Source organism: Hylobates moloch, unplaced genomic scaffold (genome assembly GCF_009828535.3).
Source record: "Hylobates moloch isolate HMO894 unplaced genomic scaffold, HMol_V3 SCAFFOLD_6, whole genome shotgun sequence".
In the NCBI taxonomy this organism is placed as follows: domain Eukaryota; kingdom Metazoa; phylum Chordata; class Mammalia; order Primates; family Hylobatidae; genus Hylobates; species Hylobates moloch.
The window spans coordinates 108,204,354-108,225,846 of record NW_026652281.1 but is presented as its reverse complement, the minus strand read 5'-3'; the positions used below and the strand labels follow the sequence as shown (position 1 = coordinate 108,225,846).

At 42.5% G+C, this 21,493-nt stretch overlaps 2 protein-coding genes across 9 annotated transcripts in view; both read right to left on the bottom strand.

The window, feature by feature from the left end:
* Nucleotides 1–10,030, bottom strand: part of PHLPP2 (PH domain and leucine rich repeat protein phosphatase 2) — a 78,056-nt gene extending 68,026 nt beyond the window's left edge. For 3 of the 5 annotated variants that reach the window (XM_032157827.2, XM_032157828.2, XM_058441175.1), the window contains exons 1-2: nt 9,398–9,534; nt 2,215–2,504 (exon numbers count right to left, since the gene is read on the bottom strand). In XM_032157827.2, coding sequence (XP_032013718.1) covers nt 2,215–2,504; nt 9,398–9,496 — 389 coding nt within the window. In that variant the 5' untranslated portion in view covers nt 9,497–9,534. Of the gene's footprint in view, nt 1–2,214; nt 2,505–8,992; nt 9,214–9,397; nt 9,535–9,958 lie in introns of those variants that run through there. The other 2 variants (XM_058441174.1, XM_058441173.1) reach the window with 2 other exon arrangements.
* A 7,968-nt stretch (nt 10,031–17,998) lies between these two features.
* AP1G1 (adaptor related protein complex 1 subunit gamma 1) overlaps nt 17,999–21,493 on the bottom strand; it is a 110,977-nt gene continuing 107,482 nt past the window's right edge. For all 4 annotated transcript variants that reach the window (XM_058441177.1, XM_058441176.1, XM_032157825.2 and 1 more), the window contains exons 22-23: nt 20,670–20,768; nt 17,999–18,811 (exon numbers count right to left, since the gene is read on the bottom strand). In XM_058441177.1, coding sequence (XP_058297160.1) covers nt 18,710–18,811; nt 20,670–20,768 — 201 coding nt within the window. In that variant the 3' untranslated portion in view covers nt 17,999–18,709. The remainder of the gene's footprint in view (nt 18,812–20,669; nt 20,769–21,493) is intronic.

Genomic DNA, 21,493 nt, shown 5'->3' with positions numbered 1-21,493 from the left:
AATAGTGCTTTCATTATTTTCTAATCAATTATACCTTCAAAGGGCTATTTCATTATAAATGATGAAGGCTACAGGGCACATAAGTAAATAAACACATAAGTAAATAAACTATCACATTCGGATTCTTAACTAATTACACAACTACTAGTAGCAAGCCAATTCCAGTGGGGTTTTCTTCATATTTCTAATATCTTTGTATACATAAACATTACTATACAAATGAATACGTCATATACTTAAGTTAATCAATCACTACCAGATATAATCTAGGTCAAGGCTTTCCACCTGATAAAATTAGATCAGAATCAGTGTTAAGACTTAGAAAAGCCTAAGGATCACCCAGTCTGATCCTTTCGTTTTACAAATGGATTTAGCAAATGTAGTTAACTGGTGAACAAGGAAAACATTCAAATGCTAATCTACTTTTTCAGGAATTAGTCCAAATCTTAAAAGGAACACATAGTAGATCTCAGTTTAGACTTTAAAAATGACATCAAATTTTAACTCAGCTAAAGGTGTTACTATTATTACCACACTTTCAAGGTGTAAGTGGGAGCTTCCTTTTCACTTTCAACAGTATTAAATCCACAGCTTTGAATTCTGTTTCAAGACACTTTTTTAATGATAGGAAATGGGGAGGAGAGAAAAATCATGGTCAGGCATTTAAAGAGCTCTTATTTGACATCTAATTCAAAGAACTAACAGTGATTTTCTTTAAAAAGCTGAATCTAAGAGTTCACATGCATAGTATAAGACTATTATAAAAATATTTTCTTCACATTTATATAAAAATTTTTCAAGACACAAATCGCTTTTAAACCCATGAAAATATGCTCATTAAGAGAAACGAAAATTAAAATAACAAAACAACAAAATTCCTCTCACATTTGCAGAAATCTAAGTCACTTGGCCTAGACAAAGATTTGTCGTTGGAACGCTGACTTTATGATTCTCTAATTTTAAAACTTTTAACAATCATTTCTATTTACGAACAAGTCTGAGCTCATGCATGTGTATGTGTCTCTATTTATACATAAAATTTAATACTAACATGTTTTTGAGAAAGGGGAAATAGATATACTTTCATATTTCTTATGGAAATATAACCTCTATGAAGAAGAATTTGACAGTAACTATGAAAATTAAAAATACTGATATCCTTTGACCCAGCAGTTCCACTTCTAGGAGTTTATCATACAGACTCTGAGATACGAGAGATACCACAGGTACATGGATACTCACTGCAGCACTTCTTGTCGTAGCAAAAAACTGGTAACAACTTGAATGTCCATTAATAGAAGACTGGCTAAAATTATAGTAGACTCAAAATTGAACACTATTGCAGCCATTAAATAAATGACAACTATATAAATATTAACATGGAAAGATCTCTAAAAGATATTGTCAGTAATGTGTTGCATACAGCACCATGAGTTTTAAAATTTATAATATATGTAGAGACACATACTCATGCATGGGCACATATATGCTTATAATTAAACAGAATATCCCTAGCGTGCATGAGAAGCTGGTAATAACTATCAAGAACAGGCCTGGGTAGTTGGGGAATGGGGGACAGAAAAGTACTTCTCACTCTATACCCTTTTTAAAATTTCACTCTATTTACACTTTTCAAAAAAAAAAGATATCTTTTCTTTTTTTTGAGATGGAGTCTTGCTGTCACCCAGGCTGGAGTGCAGTGGCATGATCTCGGCTCACCGCAACCTCGGTCTCCCAGGTTCAATAAATTCTCATGTCTCAGCCTCCTGACTAGCTGGGATTACAGGTGCGCACCACCATGCCTGGCTAATTTTTATATTTTTAGTAGTGGCAGGGTTTCGCCATGTTGACCAGGCTGGTCTCGAACTCCTGACCTCAAGTGATACACCCACCTGAGCCTCCCCAAGTGCTGAGATTACAGGCATAAGCCACCACGCCCAGCCAAAAAAATTTAACTTTTACAATACCTATTTTTAAATTTAGATATCTGACCTATGGCGTATTCCAAATCAAAGAACTCTCAAATTTTCCTTGGTCAATAGTTTTTAAATTCAAGATTCATAAAGTCAGGCTTCCAAGGACAAATCTTGAAGCCCAGTGAGTCCGTAATCAACATCAGTTCCGGCAGAATTAAAATCCTAAAGTCCAGTTCTAAGCAGAAACACATATTATTTATATTACAGTAGAATTAGAGTGGTAAAACTGAGACCTCACCTGACCAGGTCTCCATGAAGCTGTAAATAAAGACTTTCTCTTCCCTCTCCAGCACATATTTCTGATGCTGGTGTCTCTACAGTGCAAAGGACCAGATGTAAGTCAGAGGAAGAGGAGGAGGAGGAAGAGGAAGAGGAGGTGATGGTGGTTGTAGTGGCAGTGGTAGTGTCTGCTCCATAAAGGTAAACACAGCCTCTGTTTACATCTTCTCTTAGCCAGTCTCTTTCTCGAGAACCAAACCTACTTCTCCTATTCAAACAATTTCTGCTCCCATTGCGTTTCATATTTCTCTAAAAAATATCAAGAGAAAGAAATCGTTAGCTAGAACATCTGACTGAATTAGACATTTCAGTCCTCACCCCACCTCTCTCTACTTTATATTCCCCAACACTCTGCTCAAGTATCCCCTCCTTTTGTGGAGCACTTCACATCTGTCATGCTCATTCGTAATAACTCAGATAACTTAATTTTCTTTACTGCTGTGTTTCCATCCATCATCTTCTTTGACCCTCTCTTTTTCTTGTGTTTTCAGAAACGTGTCAAGAATAACAAAACAGTGGGTGCAGTGGCTCAGGCCTGTAATCCCAGCACTTTGGGAGGCCAAGGTGACAGGATTGCTTGAGGCCAGGAGTTCAAGACTAGCTTAGGTAAGATGGCAACATCCCATCTCTACAAATTTTTTTTTTTATATTAGCCAGGCATGGTGGCACATGCCTGTAGTCCCAGCTACTTGGGAGTTTGAGGTGGAGGACAGATTGAGCCTGGGAGATTGAGGTTGCAGTGAGCCTTGACTGTCCACTGCAATCCTATCTGGGTGACAGAGCAAGACCTTGTCTCTCAAAAATAGAAATTTTAGTATTTTGCCTGGGCACAGTGGCTCACATCTGTAATCCCAGCACTTTGGGAGGCCAAGGTGGGTGGATCACCTGAGGTCAGGAATTCGAGACCAGCCTGGCCAGCATGGTGAAACCCTATCTCTACTAAAAAATACAAAAAAACTAGCCAGCTGTGGTGGCACACGCCTGTAATCCTAGCTACCTGGGAGGCTGAGGTAGGAAGATTGCTTGAACCTGGGAGGCAGAGGTTTCAGTGAGCCAAGATCATGCCATTGCACTCCAGCCTGGGTGACAGAGCAAGACTGCATCTCAAAAAAAAAGAAACTTTAGGCTGGGCAAGGTGGCTCACATCTATAATCCCAGCACTTTAGGAGGCCCAGGTGAGTGGATCATTTGAGGTCAGGAATTCGAGACCAGCTTGGCCAACATGGCGAAGCCCCATCTCTACTAAATACGCAAAAAAAAAAAAAAAAAAAAAATTAGCCGAGTGTGGTGGCACGTGCCTGTAATCCCAGCTACTTGGGAGGCTGAGGTAGGAGAATCACTTGAACCCAGGAGGCAGAGGTTGCAGTGAGCCAAGATTGTGCCACTGCATTCCAGTCTGGGCAACAGAGTAAGAATCTGTCTCAAAAAACAAACAAACAAACAAACAAAAAAACTTTTATCTATAAACCATACACAGTATTGTCTTATCTAATTTAAACGTCATCTAATCCTTAACAATACTTATGTTTCACCCTGTAATTTTATTTAGTTCAATATTGCTTTAGAGATACAACTGTGTTAATATACCCAGTTCATTCATTTGAATATTCCCTTATACAAATACATCAAACTTTATCCACTCTCCTGTTTACAGCATTTAGTTTGCTTCCAATTTTTCACTGCTAGAAACAATCCAGCAATAAACATTTTTGCACGTCTCCTTATGAAAATGTGTGTTTCTCTAGGGTCCTAACCCTTTGCTTTACATCCCAAATAAGCCAAGTGTAGTATCAACACAATACTGCACAAATATACTTTCTATTCCTGCCCTGTTTCAAAAAAATTAATGTCGCATTTGATAATTTAGGTATGTGAAATTCATATATTGCGAAGTTATCTCAAAGCAAAAACAATTTCTACAGATAATATAACAAGTTTCTAAAGATCGGCATTTGCCTGCTCTATTTTTATGATGGGCTATTTCTGTTCTTTTTGATAAAAAAGAAATTTCCACTGACATTTCCACAGCCGCACCTCTCCAGCTTCATTCCCTACTACTGCCCTTTACTACATGTTTCAATCACCTCCAACTACTTGCAGCTGTCCAAACACACCAAGTACACCACAATTCTGTGGCTTGTCTGAAATGTCCTTCTCCACCTCATCCATATGACAAGTTATTCTTCAAAATCCTACTCAGGCATCACCTTCTCTATGGAGCCTTCCATATCTCCTATCATTCTCCCTAGACAGAATTAATGACCAGCAGACATTTTTACTAGACAGAATGAATTATCTAGACAGAATTAAGAACTTCTTCACCTTGAGTACATCTCTAACACTACATCGATGATGATGGGTTTTATTTATTTGATATTTCTTCCTCTTCTCCACTTCTAGCATGTTAATACCTGGGTGACACAGAAGTGTTCGTAGAACTCAGCTGACATCACAGAAACCTATTCCCAATTTGTACCTTAGTCCAATTAGCTCTGACAGGAAGCTGAACAAACTTGGGGGAAAAAAAATCCCCATTTCTATGGAGAACCATACATCTTTGCAGCAGCTGCAAAGTGAATGTGAGTAAATAAAATACTTTCAGTAGTATTCCTCATTGGAAAATAGAAATACCTATAAATACAGCAAACACTATTTTTATAATTACTAAGATTAAATATTTGAGGGTAATACATTTCTAAAGATGTCAGAGAAAGAGGAATGAAAAGTTAGCAGGTATTTCTATGTGGGAAGAAAGAAAAACAAGAGTAAGAATGGCTTTATTGTTTAAATTTAGAACTCAGGAAACTGATCATTTTGCAGATCTTGGGGATTTAGGCATTGCTATTCAAAACCATGAGGATTATTGATTCTAACTTTAGAGAAGTAGGATAAATCCCTGCTACAAGTGAGAACTAGTTTTCTCATCAAATGCATTTTCTCAAAGCTGAACATCTCAGAATGAAAGGGCTTTCAAGTGCTTACTGCATAAACATAGGGACCATCGTATTTGTACTACTAAATAATTTTAACTACTGAATAGTCAAATACTGCTAATAGTTAAATATTTAGTAGGTAAACTGTTACATTTTAAATATTCTTCATTTTTTAATCTTTGGGAAAGATTAACTGGACCATCTGAAAACAGTATTCCATATAGTACAGCAATATTTATACAAAGCTCTGCATTCTGTACTCAGTGGAGAAAAAATAAACAGACACTGTTTCACACAACCAACAAGTCTTCTTCAGAAAAACTTTCTAAGGTCAAATAATAGTTCACTGACCTTCTAAATCTTAGAAAAGTCAAGAAGACCCCAGGAAGTTTTGTTTGTTTGTTTTGAGACAAGATCTCACTCTGTCACCCAGCCTGGACTACAGTGGCGTGATCACAGCCCACTGCAGCTTCGAACTCCTGACCTCAAGTGATCCTAAAGCCTTAGCCTCCAGAGTAGCTGGTACTACAGGCACATGCCACCACACCCAGCTAATTTTTTGTTATGTTTTTAAGAGATGGAGTCTTGCTATGTTGCCCAGGCTGGTCTTGAATTTCTGGACTCAAGCAATCCTCCTGCTTCGGCCTCCCAAAGTGCTGGGATTACAAGCATGAGCCACCACACTAGGCCTGACTTTTCTTGTGTGAGGATTTTTAAAAGTCATTTTTAGTGCATATATATTTACCTTAGATTATAAATTCCTTAAGGAACTTTACATTATCAAAACATATATGTGGCCGGGTGCAGTGGCTCACGCCTGTAATCCCAGCACTTTGGGAGGCCGAGGCAGGCGGGTCACGAGGTCAGGAGTTCGAGACTAGCCTGGCCAACATAGTGAAACCCCGTCTCTACTAAAAATACAAAAACATTACCTGGGCGTGGTGGTGTGCGCCTGAAATCCCAAATACTTGGCAGGCTGAGGCAAGGAAATCACCTGAACCTGGGAGGCGGAGGCTACAGTGAGCCAAGATCACGCCACTGCAATCCAGCCTGGGTGACAGTACAAGACTCTATCTCAAAAAAAAAAAAAAAAAAAAAAAAAGCCTGTAATCCCAGCACTTCAGGAGGCCAAGGAGGGAGGATTACTTGAGGCCAGGGGTTCAAGACCAGCCTGGACAACATAGTGAAACCGCATCTCTAAAAAAATTAAAATGAAATAGATTAAAACAACAACAAAATACATACGCTGTTGATCATCATTTACCTCAAAGGATCTATCTCCTGTCTACATGATATATTCCACCCTAAGAAGATAAACTGCTAAGTTACAACTTCCGTATATATCATTCTCTTAAACCTGACTGATGGGCACTTAAAAGGCCTGGATATTAAGCAAAGCAAAGGCTTACAGCAACAATCTAGATGGACTGTTTAGCTATTATTAGCCACTGCTGAATTGCCTAGTGCTTCCTTCTTCTCAAGAATGTCTTGCTCCACTGCTTAACACATCAGTTAACTGCTGGAAAAACCTTCCTATGAGCCAGGACTGCAGATGACACTGTCCCCTGAGGTGCTTTCAACTTTTAGAAGCACCATTCTACTAGAATTGCTAGGTTGAGAAAACTATTTTCCCCTTACTCTTATAGAATTGTTATCACAAATTTATTTAAAAGGGAACACAATTACAATCACCTCTTACATCAAACAAGTATACAAAGAGCGTATTTAAGATTGAAAGATCTTTCTAGCCGGGCGCAGTGGCTCATGCCTGTAATCCCAGCACTTTAGGAGGCTGAGGCGGGCGGGATCACCTGAGGTCAGGAGCTCGAGACCAGCCTGGCCAACATGGTGAAACCCCGTCTCTATTAAAAATACAAAAGAATTACCCGGGCGTGGTGGCACGCATGCCTGTAATCCCAGCTACTCTGGAGGCTGAGGCAGGAGAATCGCTTCAACACAGGAGGTGGAGACTGCAGTGAGCCGAGATCATGCCACTGCACTCCAGCGTGGGCTACACAATGAGGCTATGTCTCTAAAACAAATCTTTTTAAATTTTTTTTGGCATTAATTGTTTATATATACTTTGCTAAACACCCAAAACTATTCTTGAAAAAAAAAAATGAATCTCATGACACACACCGACATTAGTTGTAACTTCGTATCTTCTATAAGCTGAGTAAAAAAACAGTTAATCATTACTAAAAAAACCATAAACCCCAAATTGTAGGAAACACCTGGAAAATTTACAAACCTATGGTCCAGCAATTTGCTAAATAAATCTGGGGGCACATTTTGAAGGAAATTTTCCAGTATCCCAGGATAGATGGAACTGGATCTAGTCTGGCTAAGTTAGACGGGCTTAGTTATATTAGCCTTTTGACGAGTATCTGTATTATTTGACAATAATGTTCATGATTTGGTATTAGGTAAAAAAGAGTTACAAAAAAGAATGAAGTTTCTCAAGGGTCTTCGGAGAAAAATGAGTGGGAGATGACTCTTCCCAATTCAGAGTCTTCTACTGTAATACTTCTTTTCCAGCATCATTTGGCACAAAATTCAACCACTCAGCTACTTAACAAAACTGTATGAGGCCGGGCGCGGTGGCTCATGCCTGTAATCCCAGCACTTCGGGAGGCCAAGGCGGGCGGATCACTGGAGATCAGGAGTTCAAGACCAGCCTGGGAAACATAGCGAAACGCTGTCTCTACTAAAAATACAAAAAATCAGTGGGGTGTGGTGGCGGGCGCCCGTAATCCCAGCTACTCAAGAGGCTGAGACAGGAGAATCGCTTGAACCCTGGAGGCAGAGGTTGCAGAGATCGAGTCACTGCACTCCCGCTTGGGTGACAGAGTAAGACCCTGTCTCAAAAAAATAAATAAATAAAAAGAAAAAAAATTGAGAGGCAGTAGCACAAAAAATGTTTTATATTTTACAGAGTTCTAGTTTATGCTGTTCCATGGATTCACTGGGTTCTATTATTGTTTTTCCGTGTTCCCATCTTTGTGACATCGTACTAACCTTCATAACATGTAAATACTGCTGAACCTCAATCCCAATAAAATACTACTTAAAGTATTTTTAACATCATACGTTTTGTTTTGCAATGTATTTTTGAAACACATCAAATCTAAATTTTCTTTCCTTTCTATCCTTCTACTGGGCAAGTTTCATACCCTGAATTCCTCATGTAGAACTCTAGAAGGAATTCCATTCCACCTGGGGAAGGACACCTAGTTTACGTATTTGACCTACAGAAAAATTTCTCTGCAACTCTTCCAAATGCTAGTAAAAAACTCCACCCAGTCAGCCTCCCACAACCCCTCCCCTTAACCATCTTCTCCTCCCCACTATCACCACCCCACCTTGTGCATTCCTTCGTAAACTTACTTGTCATCACCTTCAGGGTTCCACTCCCCTCTTGCCTGCATCTGTTTTCATATCCTCCCACTCCCCCAATTCCTGCCAAGAAGCCCCGCTAGCTGCCTGTTGCATAACGGCTCCCCCATTCCGTCTCCCTCGGCAGTCGGCCCCGCTCCGGCGAGCAGGAATGCCCCTTTCGGCCCGGCCCCTCCTCCCTTCCGCAACACGCCCAGCGAGTCCCCGCGACGCAGCTCCAGCGGGGATTCTCCAAGCGAGGCGGGTTGTCCTTCCCGGCCGGCACCTCGGGTAGCGAGCCCCGAGGGCAGAGGAGCCGGCTCCACCCTGCCTGGCCCCGAGCCCTCCGCGGCGCCGGCCAATGCCGCCGCCATCCTCCCGCTGAGGTGATGTCTTCAGGTGTCCGGAAGGGGAGAAAGCCCTGCGTACTTCCAGCCCCGCTCCTGTGCCAAGAGCCGGCGGCCCTCCGAGCCCTCAGGAGCCGGCCTCCGGGCCCCGAGCGCGGTGAGGCAAGCAGGGGCGGCGAAGGGTCCGGGTGGGCGGCGGCTACCGGCAGCACGAAGGCGTGGGCCTGCGAGGCGGGCGGCGCGCGGCCAGGAATGGGCAGCAGCGGGGGACCGAGGCGCCGAGGCCTGGACGCGGGCGCGGCGCTGAGGCCTCGGCGTCCCCAGCTGGGTGTGGGGCGGCCAACTGACTGACGCCGGGCGGGGGTCGCAGGCTGCCTCAGCCACTGCGCGGGGCGGGGGCGGGGGCGGCAGCGGCCTCTAGCCTCCCTCTTTCCCTCCCTAGTCCGCTTGCCCGCTTGTCCGCTCGCTCGTCCATCCGCCCCCTCACCTTCAGGACCCGGATCCCTCCCGGCCGGCGGCTCGCGGGCGCTTCGGGCGGCTCCGGGGGCTCCAGCGGGCCCGCGGGCCCCGGCTCCACCTCCCCCATCGGCGACCCAGGCTGCACAGAGACGCCCGGCCCGCGCAACGGCGTGCGGAACCTCGGCGGCGCGCGCGAGCAGCCGGTGGCCCCGCCCCCCGCGGCCCGCCGGCTCCGCCCCTCCGGCGGCTCGCCAGCTCCGCCCTTCCCGCAGCCCGGCTGGACCTAAGTAGCTGCGGGCGCCGAGTGGCCCCGGGGCCGCCGAGCCGCATCCCGGCCGCGGCCCGCGTGGCGGAACCTGGCACCACCGCAGGGCGCGGGGCCTCCACTGCCCGCTGCCCTAGCCTTGGAGGACTAGAGCGCAAGGAGGGATATTTGCTGCTTTCCCCGCCCTCAAAGAAACCCGCGGGAGGAAGAAGCAGGTGGCGCCGGCACCTGTCAATTGTGACAGGACGCTGCCCTCCGCCCAGGTTGGCTCTTGTAACTTCCCTCACTTGCCAAGCCGTTGAACGAACTGTTGAGAATGCTCACCTTGGCAAGGCCTTTTCTGTTCCTTATCAGAGATGCGTGCGACCTTCTTAAGCAAATTCAACCCAACCTCGTACAAAACGTCCGCTCACCTCCCAGCCATGTTTTAATTCCCTTGCCTCCTCCTGGAGCAAAATTATCAGAATTCGGTGCTCTGCTTCAAGCAGTAATATGGCCTGTGACCCGGTTTATGATTTATTTGCAAGGCTGATTCAGAAAAACCTTTTAAAAGTTAACGTCTTTTCTTTCTGTTTTTTTTTTTTTCTTTTCGTTCTCGCAGTGATAGTAGTTTTGTGGCCAATGGGCCAAATTTGGAGTCAGCCAGCCTGATTCCAGATCTCCCCTCTGCCCTTCTTTAGATCTATACCCCTGTGCAAGTTACTTGATCTAAGCCTTTCGTTCTTAAGCTGTGAGAAAGAGATTAAAATCTGCCAAGTTGTTATGATGAAGATTTAGTGCATAAAAAGTGCCTAACGTATAGTGGGGATTCATAGTAGCCATTATAATTCCAAAATTCTAAATTGAAGATCCAATCGGTTTCTCGGAAAGTACTCTGTTGATTCCTCCTAAATTTTCCTAGGAAGGCTTCTAGACTTGCAGATTTTTAGGGCTTCCCCTGGTACATAGGGTGTTGAATCTTCAAGCAACTTATAAGGAATTTGACAGCAAAAAAGAGTAATTTCCTCACTTTCGAAGAACTGTAATTCCAGTACTTTAGGAAGCCAAGGCAGGCAGATTACTGGAGGCCAGGAGTTCAAGACCAGCCTGACCAACATAGCGAAACCGTGTCTATACCAAAAATACAAAAAAATGAGCTGGGCAGGGTGGCGCTCGCCTGTAATCCCAGCCACTTGGGAGGTGGAGGCAGGAGAATCGCTTGAACCCGGGAGGCGGAGGTTGCAGTGAGCCGAGATCGTGCCACTGCACTCCAGCCTGGGTGACAAAGCGGGACCCTTTGTCTCTATTATCCATTGCTTCAGTTTGCCTCATTCAGACTAACTGTATGTCTAGAATAATTGCAGGCTTAGTACAAGACTTTTAGATTTAACAGGGCAGTCTGTGTCCCCCATCTGAGATATGTATCCATTTGGAGATATTTTAATGCCAGGACCAAATTTGGCTCTTGCAGGTTCCGACCCCTTTCTGACCTACTTTCTCCCTTCACGAGTTAGCTTTGTATATACCAAAATTCCAGTCTCCAGTAATCTTCATTTCTTGGCCTCATTTTAATGCATTAAAAACGATTTGTCACTGTGAGTCTGGTTTAAGGGGGGAGAAAACTCTTAGGTCATCCACCTCCTGGATTGTCCTTCCACCTTGAAATTATTTTCAGGAAAGGTACTCAAAGTAGTTGGATTCCCATTTCAGTGCTTACTGGGTAATTTCTCCCAACAAGAAAACAGGTATGTAAGCAATAGGCACCTATTATATGGAGACAGAAGCAAATTTTACCAAGGGCAGGCAAGCAGTGATAAGAAAAAAATGTGGTTTAGAACGAGTGTTTCTGGCTGGGTGCAGTGGCTCATGCCTGTAATTCAGCACTTTGGGAGGCGAAGACAGGCAGATCACCTGAGGTCAGGAGTTCGAACCCAGCCTGGCCAACATGGCAAAACTCCATCTCTACTAAAAATACAAAAATTAGGCGGCATGGGGGCGCGAGCCTGTAGGCCCAGCTACTCAGGAGGCTGAGGCAGGAGAATCACTTGGACCTGGGAGGTGGAGGTTGGCAGTGAGCGGAGATATCGCGCCACTGCACTGCAGTCCAGGTGACAGAGGGAGACTCCATCTCAAGAAAAAAAAAAAGTGTTTCTAAAAAGGCTTTTATATTTTTTTATTTTTGAGACAGGGTCTCGCTTTTTTGCTCAGGCTGGGGTACAGTATGGGCACAATCATAGCTCACTGCAGGTTCAACCTCCATGGGCTCAGGTGATCCTCCCACCTCAGCCTCCCAGTAGCTGGAACCACAAGTGAGGGCCACCCTACGCTTGGCTATTTTTTGCATTTTTTTGTAGAGATGGGGCTTCACCGTATTGTGCAAGCTGGTCTCGAACTCCTGAGCCATCCGCCCACTTCAGCCTCCCAAAATGCTGGTATTACAGGTGTGAGCCACCACGCCTGACTGTAAGAGTCTGTTTCTTGAGGTATTATACATTACCTTTTCCGGATTTCATGAGTAGAAGCTCTTTATTGACTGACTACACAAAAAGGAAAGATCTTGTTCCAGAACTGAAGTTTAAGCTCATGCTGAGGAACAACAGTGGTGAATAATTGTTTAATTAAAGGGATAGTGGGCAAAAGCATTGCTATTTACTTCTTCATTCTGGCAACAGTAGTTCCTCTTTCAAAAGGGAAAACATAAAAAAAAAACCCATCCGTCCAAAAGTTTCAGGGGCTAATTTATGATGTAACTACCTTTAATGGTTCCCGTGATTTAAGATCCAATTCAGTAGTGACAACCAGTTGATTTTTTTCAAATCATGTAGTGCCATTAACATTTTATACTTTGTTTCAAAGGTCACATATTGATGTTCTCCCCCAGTTCAAGGCAGTGTGCATTATGTATGCCAAGGGTTATGTAACTACAATTTCTGGAAATGGTAAACAGCTGAGACTAACCCTGAAAATAAATTCCTCTGGGATTTTTTTGTGCGAAAATCCATCTGCCCTCACTGCAGGTTCATCATTACAAAAATCACTGTTTAGCTCAAACCAAGAGACAGAGAAGTCATCAGGAACTCTCCTGTCTCCTTCCTATAGCAGCTGTGCTTCCCCTCTCTGGTATGTACACACACACACACATTCTTTATGCCAGGAGCTTTTCCAGATCTTCACTACAAAATGGGAAGTCTGGAGAAGGGAAGCTCGTGCCTATCAGATGTTGGGAGAGGAAGCAGGTAAGACTTATATTTACTTATTTATATCTAGTACCCACTCCAGTGATCCACAAAGTCATCTTTGGGCCTAAATCCCTTGTTATTCTACCAATAGGTTGAGCAGATTTGGATATTCCTAATTTTGGTTCCAAATAAACAGGCAGTGTTTACCTAGCTTCAAAGTTTGGAGAACTTTTCTGTGAACATTTTGATATTTTTCAAATATGGGGACAATTGAATTGGGGAGAAGACATAGGATAGAAAACCCTTAAAAGTGATAAAAATTAATTTAGTGCTTCTGAATTGAAATTCAGATCTGAATACTATTTGTTGTATTGTTAAATAAATGTCTATTACTGGCTAAACTTTTCTATTGCAGCTTTTATATTTTCCTCTAATTACATGAAGGTGCCAACTAAATTTAATATTAGAAACAACTATGAATTTTAACTAACTCATACATAAGATTATACAGATGTTGCTTATCAGACAGTACCAAAGGGCACTTCTGCATAAACTAGATAACTGCCAGGGCCTACACCCTTCCCCTTTTCAATCGGGACTATCACACCCTCCCCCTTCTCAATCAAGGGACTGTCAGGGATCATAAGAGTAACGGAATACCTAAAGCTTCCAACCTCCAAAACACAGAGTTGACAGCCAGGCACAGTGATTATGCCTGTAATCCCAGAACTTTGGGAGGCAGAGGCTAGTGCATCACTTGAGCCCAGGAGTTTGAGACCAGCTTGGGCAACATAGTGAGACCCTGTCTCTACCAAAGAAAAAAAAATACAAAAATTAGCCAGGCATGGTGGTGCACGCCAGTAGTCCCAGCTACTAGAACGGCTGAGGTGGGAGGATTGCCTGAACCAGGGAAGTCAAGGCTGAAGTGATCGGTGATCACACCACTGCATTCCAGCTGGATGACACAGCGAGACTCTGTCTTAAAAAAAAGCCAGGTGCAGTGGCTTACGCCTGTAATCCCAGCACTTTGGGAGGTTGAGGCAAGAGGATTGCTTGAGGCCAAGAGTTCACGACCAGCCTAGGCAACATAGCAAGACCACATCCCTACAAAAATTAATACGTATAAAATACACAGTTCATATAAAATAGACCATGAAATATAACTCATTTTGACTGGTCAAGCCTTCCTCTGCCCAGTCAGATATACTTGAACAATTCACAAAAAGCAGCTTATAAAGAAAACTCATAACCACCCTTAATATACATTTCATCTTGATTTCTCTGCCTTGAGAATTGGCCTATGGAGAAGATTAAGCATGAAATTAATCATATTATAGTTAAAATGTCCAATTGCACTTAGGACTTTTTCACTGTCTATAACACAAGTTTGTTGTTTTGTTGTTGTTTTTGAGACGAAGTTTCACTCTTGTCACCCCAGGCTGGAGTGCAATGGTGTGATCTCGGCTCACTGTAACCTCCACCTCCTGGGTTCAAGCAATTCTCCTGCCTCAGCCTCCCGAGTAGCTGGGATTACAGGCATGCGCCACCATGCCTGGCTAATTTTGTATTTTCAGTAGAGACAGGGATTCTCCATGTTGATCAGGCTGGTCTCAAACTCCCAACCTCAGGTGATCTGCCCGCCTCGGCCTCCCAAAGTGCTGGGATTACAGGCGTGAGCCAAAGTGCTGGGATTACAGGCGTGAGCCACCGTGTCTGGCTACCACCACAAGTTTTTAAGTGGTTCAAATGCCTTTCTTGGTGAGACTTATGTGTAAAAGAATTACTAACAGGTCAGTAAGTTTAGCTCAACCTCTGGAATAAGAATTCATCTAAGTCTTCTAATCCAATTGTAAGAAGCAAGGAAGCAAATTTTAAATCATTGGGTATTGACTTTTTATTATTAGTCACTGTTCATAATTTGTTTCAACCAAAAGACAATACACACAGCAGAATTCTAATGCATCCCATGTAAATGTTTACATCCATTTTATTCCTCACTCGCCTCTAAGACTTATCATTTAACTTTAAATTTTTTTTTTACATCTCAAAAATATGTCTGCAATAATTAGAGCTTCATTAGCTGTCCCACTTGGAAACAGCTTTTTAATATTTTTACAGTAAAGAAGATGTGATGGGGCATAATCAAGATGTAACTTACAACACTATGAAAGAAAAGGGCCTTTATAGGAACACCGTGGGAGTTCATAAAGGAAAGAGTTCAGAAGCTCTTTCCCATGGGGCCCCCAAATAGAAAACAAAAACAAAACACACAAAGCGCAACTGCAGGTTGAGGGGGGAAAAAAAAAAAAAAAAACAACTCCAATGCTCCATCTTGAAGCCAGAATCAGCCTCTTGGAAGTCTGTAAAGCAACTGTGCAAGCTGCTTCAGCATTTCCTTCTGTTAAAGTGTTCCAGTCCTGGAACCCTGTCGATGGGACCCACTCACTGATATTGCTTGAAAAAGTTACTCACTTCCAGTTCTACAAGCAGCCCCACCCTCCCGAGCCAAAGCTGGTCAAAAGTGTTTTAAACTTCAGGACTTTCTGTGCAATTCTCTCTCCAATGATCCTCCCCACTCCCAAAGTCATGAATACACAGACATGTAAAACCACTCTCCCAACCACAAAGTTCATGAACACCCACTTTTTCCTCCCTAGTTTTCTCAGTTTAGGACACTGTGGTTAAAATACATTCACTAGAAAAAAATACACACATTCAAACTCCTTTCCCCTAGTTCTCATGGCCCAAATATTTTCCAATGCAGAAGATAATGAAGTTGAACCTTGAAAGCAGTACTCCCTAACTTCCAATCTCTTCTATGACACAAAAAAAATGGGAAGCATGTTACATAAACCATTAGTGTTGGACAGTTTTAAAAGTCTATTTTCATATATGAATGAGACAAACAAGGAGTATGAATCACACCTTTAAACTAGCAAGAGGAAAGAATCCCCTCCCAAATGTTACACTGAGGAATGTTTCTTTAAATGAGAAAGACCTTAAAATTAACAAATGATCACTATGCACAGCCTAAAACTTCCGTGACTGTCCAAACCACCTCAAGGTAACAGCACCAAAGCACTGTGGGAGAAGCTTCTCAGGGAGAGCACCCTTCCTACAGTTTTTTGAGATTACTTAGATGAATTAATTCTCCCTTAGGATTCCCCGGGATGGGGCAGAGACTAGAATAGAATCGACTCTTGAAGAGGGAAATAATGAGGTACAAGTGCACGTGAAATTGTCAAAGTAAGTGTGTGAGGGCTCACTGCTTATCACCCCAGGGTTATCAAAACAGCCTTGGAAAATGCTCTTTCCTCACAATGCCTCTGAAGTTGTAAATCCATCCAAATTTGCTCCCCCTTGAATGGTTATACTCGGGAAAGGAATTATTGAAATGTGCAAGTATTCAAAGAAATTGAAACATTTCTCCATTTAGCTGCAAGGCCAAGTGAGAGGAAAACTAATTCTGATCCTAGAAACTAAGGCACGCTGAAGCTTTCAAAGATCCAGTCATTTGAAACAGTCTTCACAACCATCAGTATCCTAGGCAGTTATTTGGCTGCTAGTCCTTCAGTATGGTGCTTGTGTTCAGATTCCAAAATCAATTCATATTCTACGCAGCACCCTTTGTGTTAAGGCCATGATATTTTACTCCTTCTAGACAAAGCTATGAATGATCATAAACTCTACCTCAAAACTATGATCACCCAAGGAAATGCTCTGTCAGCAGAGTAGACCCTTCCCAGCTCCATTAGCTGACAGTGTCTTATAGCATGGTCTTGAACAGATTTCTTCAGACATTCAACCCAGTTCAAATAAAAAAACCTGAGCTGGTTAGCTACAAATATAAGAGAGAAAATAAAGCCTCTACACAAAGAGGAATGTTAAGACAAATTCTATTCAAGAAATCCACCAACATTATGTTAATCCTATCATGTTTCACAGCATTAAGTATCCATCCAATGAAATCAGTCTGCAAAGAAACCCTTAAAGGCTATTTTTCATTGCACAGGCAGAGCAGTTGTCTGAAATATGCACTAGTACACACTTACATTACTGAAAACTATGCAGGAGATAATATCCTGTTCTTGACTCAGTCAACCATTTACCCAGTGGAGTAAGTTTTAGCAGATCTTGCTCATACACACTAGTAAGACCAGAAACTTTCCCCTGTGGAGCCTTTAGTTCAACTCCAGTTTGTCAAATGTTCGGAATAGTCCAGCATCTGATACAGAGCTAGATTTGACAAGACACTGAAGATTTTAAGTAAAGGCTTGGTGAAATGAAGGGGACAGAAAGGGATATTTGTTTCCAGGTTTAAGATTGAAGCGATAGTAGTCATTATACTGTATTCAATACAGTAACAATTGCAAACATTGTAAGAGCAAGGTGGGCCTCACTTTTTCTTTCTTCAGTATATAAGACATGGCACCTGAATACTTGAACATACATAGTACATTCAATGTGTACCACAGAGAGAGTCACCTCTACTTCATTCCAGCAACTCAATTTCAAAGTTTGATAACACATGGGTCCTTTCTAAAAAGCACTTGGCACTCTCACTAGTTTAAAAAGCTCAAGTCCTTGATGTGAATATTCATGAGATTCGTCTTTTAAAAGAGACCAATTTCTCAGACTGAGGAAAGGCTATTCCTACCCTATGGTCTCCGTAAGACCTCCTCTGACATAGGGGTACGGAAGCTACAAGGCTTCACTCCAACACCATAAAGTACAATATGGAAAGATTTCTTTAACCGTGTGGTCTTTATTTCAGTGCCAGTGTTACAGATACAACACAAATGTTCCAGTTAGAAGGAATTCAAACGGAATGCCAAGGTCCAAGCCAGGCTCAAGAAATAAAAAGGGAGGTTTGGAGTAACAGATGACTCCAATACTCACTCTTCCTAAGGGCAAAGGTACTTTTGATACAGAGTCTGATCTTTAAAACTGGTGAACTCCTCTTCCACCCATTACCATAGTTCAAACAGGCAAGTTATGGGCTTAGGAGCACTTTAAAATTTGTGGTGGGAATAGGGTCATTAATAACTATGAATGTATCTTTTAGAAGGTGACCATTTTGCACTTTAAAGGGAATCAATTTTGAAAATCATGGAGACTGTTCGTGACTACAGCTAAAGAATGGAGAAAAAGGGGAGCTGGAAGAGCCTTGGAAGTTTCTATTACAAATAGAGCACCATATCCTTCATGCCAAATCTCAACAAAAGCTCTTTTTAACTCCATCTGTCCAGTGTTTACAAATAAACTCACAAGGTCTGACCAGTTCTTGATAACAAACATACATGTGTGTGTCTGTGTGTATACAGCAATGCACAGAAAAGGCTACCAGGAGCCTAATGCCTCTTTCAAACATTGGGGGAACCAGTAGAAAAAGGCAGGGCTCCCTAATGTCCATTATTACGTTTCCATTCCGAATGCCAGATGTTAAAAGTGCCTGAAGATGGTAACCCAGCTAGTGAGGAATAAATACCCCACCTTGCCCAGTCCACAGAGAAACAACAGTAGAAAGAAGGGGCAACTCTTTGCTGCAGAGACAAAGTGAGTGTTTTTTCGCCATGGATTGCAGTCCTCTCCTCCAGACCAGCTGCTTATTTCCTCAGGGGCCCAGGGAATGTTGATTCTGGCTGTAAATGTGGGAGGGGTGGAGAAGTGCGGAAAAAGGAGAAGAGGAAGAGTGCAAAGTAGCCTCCAGAAGCAGCCAGCCTCAACAGTGGAGGAGAGGACATTAGTCTTTAACAATGCTTTAAGGTCAGCAGTAACTTTAGGAAAATCCTCCTCAGCAGTTCTCTTCAGCTCCTCATGCCCGTGGTACAGTTGGGGGGGACTTGCCAGCAATCACAACCTCCTTCCCAGAGTTCCTTTGATTGAGTGGGATAAGAATGAGAATGGTGCCAAACCCTCATTGCCAGGACTGAGGGGGAAAGTTGTTCACCTCTGCTAGATCTTGCATTGCTGAGCCCTTGTGATTATATGTAAGCTTGATCCGCATTCGCAGCTGTTGCTATAAGAGGAAAAGAGAAGTGCAATTTATTTATTTATTTACTTTTTTTTTTTTTCAGACGGAGTCTTTCTCTGTCCCCCAGGCTGGAGTGCAGTGGCGCGATCTCGGCTCACTGCAAGCTCCGCCTCCCGGGTTCACGCCATTCTCCTACCTCAGCCTCTCGAGTAGCTGGGAATACAGGCGCCTGCCAACACGCCCGGCTAATTTTTTTGTATTTTCAGTAGAGACGGGGTTTCACCGTGTTAGCCAGGATGGTCTCGATCTCCTGACCTCGTGATCCGCCCACCTCGGCCTCCCAAAGTGCTGGGATTACAGGCTTGAGCCACCGCGCCCGGCCGAGAAGTGCAATTTATATATTGATATAAAATCTCCAGAATCTGTCCAGTCCACAAATAGACTTTTAATCTTAGAGGTTAAAACTTAAAGCAAAGCTGTCTGTTAAGAATGACAGGTAAACAACAACAAAAAACACCCAGTACTCTAGGCTTGAGCCAAGAAGCTAACAATGTCATGCCACCAAGTGGAGAATGCGCATCTCCAGAACACGTGGTTAGCTTTAATCCTTGAACTGCATTAAAAGGACAGAACCCCTTAGGAACACTTTTTCTTTTCTTTCTTTTTTTTTTTTCAAACAGGGTTTTGCTCTTATTGCCCAGGCTGGAGTGCAGTGGCACAATCTTGGCTCACTGCAACCCCCACCTCCCAGGTTCAAGCAAGTCTCCTGCCTCAGCCTCCAGAGTAGCTGGGGTTGCAGGTGCTCACCGCCACACCAGGCTAATATTTTTATTTTTAGTAGAGACGGGGTTTCACCATGTTGGCCAGGCTGGTCTTGAACTCCTGACCTCAGGTGATACGCCTGCCTCAGCCTCCTAAAGGGCTGGCATTATAGGCGTGAGCCACCATGGAGCATTCTCCTAGTAACATTTTGCTGAGTCCTTTTCAAAAAGATTCAAACCTTGTATCCAAGTCTCTTAAAAAATGAGGTGAACATATACTCATCATATACTCTCCATTCAGATATACTGTTGCTTTATCTGAAAAACCTACAGTAAATGTGAACGTGACCTTTTGTTCCTAAAGCATGAAATTTTAAAAAATGACTTAACTCACAGGTAATAGCAGTAGTTTTAAGAGAACTCAATTAGGTACTTTTTACTTTATGTGGCAGATTTCAAATACAAATGCACTAACAAATTTTTTACTCTGTATCAGATGGTCAAAGGAATTTGTGCTTGTACTATAGAGGCAGATGCTCAAAATATAGTGAATAACAGAGGAAAGGCAAGTGTTACAAGAGAAAGTATACTGTTATTTATGAGCAACTAGTAGAGCTCTATTAAAGAAATTCTCTGAACCATTTTCAAAAACTGTTTGAAAACCAATTGATTACTATTAAGGTGAGCTTATTTCTTTGAGAAGAGATAATAAAAATATTGCTTAATTTCAGTTTCTAAAGCTATTTTTCATTTGGCTGCTTCATTTAAAATGCCTCTATTTTTGCTATTCATACTTAATAACTGTAGCAGTAAATGTAGGTATTTGGTTTCAACAAATGCTCTTACCTCAGATTTCAACTTGTGTATAAATTAAAATGTCTAAGCTTCTCCCCTACCCCCCAAAACTAGACCTTTAATCTAGCTTTTTTTGAAGTTGCATTTTAATAAAATGCCACTAAGCCACCTGATGTCTCTGGGTTCCATTTGTTATTTACGAAAGAGCAAGGAAGTTAGACCAGGCATTTTCATTGATCTCTTCTCTAACTATGAGTCAGAAAAACCTAAAGAAACAAAGCAGAATTTTATTTTGGGAAATATGCTTATACTTTGGCTCAGATATTGGCTACAAATGTGCTACTCACCTTCTGAGGGTTCAGAACTTTAATGACTTGTGTGATGGTCCCCGTGTTAAATGCTGGGACAATGCTGCTGCTAGGAGACAAGAGCTGCAGCTGGAATGTCTAGGGGGGAACAAAGGGCACTCTTCAGAAAAAGAAATACACAGTGCTAGGTCAGAGATATCAAAAAACATTTAGACACCCAGATGATGGGTCAAGTAACAGATTTCACTACTACGAAGTTTTGCCTAATACTTGTTTTCTAGATATCAGTAATTCACAGCACGTGAGCTGACTCACTGTGGTATTTGTAAAAATCCACTGTTCGGTTCTTTGATCATGACATCTAGCAATAAACCACATTCTCCTTTCTGGCAGAAGGAATTCTAGCCTACCTCTTTTCAAAAGCTGACCAATTCTTGTTTTGGCAACTTCACTTAATAGTAACTGATCAACTATGCAAGTAAAATATGGGTGCTTTTGGCTTAAAAAAACAGCCAGAAAGAAACCAAAAGAAAAGCTTTCCAAAAATAGCAAACCAACGTACTGGTCACCAACTATAAGCTTTTAGGCTTTTGTGTGATTGGATGACTGGGACGCAGAGACTTGAACTTTTGTTTTTTAAAGCCTGCATAATCTAGAATGTGTCAGAGCCTCCTCTCCACATGACAGAAGGGAAGGAAAGACTTGCAGAACCAGCCTATGCAGCAAAAGACTTACATAAGCCAAACACTATTAATTTGTTGAATGCTGGTAGGGTTTATTCGCTTACTTATAGAAATAAGAGATGAAAGTGCTGGCCGGGTGTGGTGGCTCATGCCTGTAATCCCAGCACTTTAGGAGGTCGA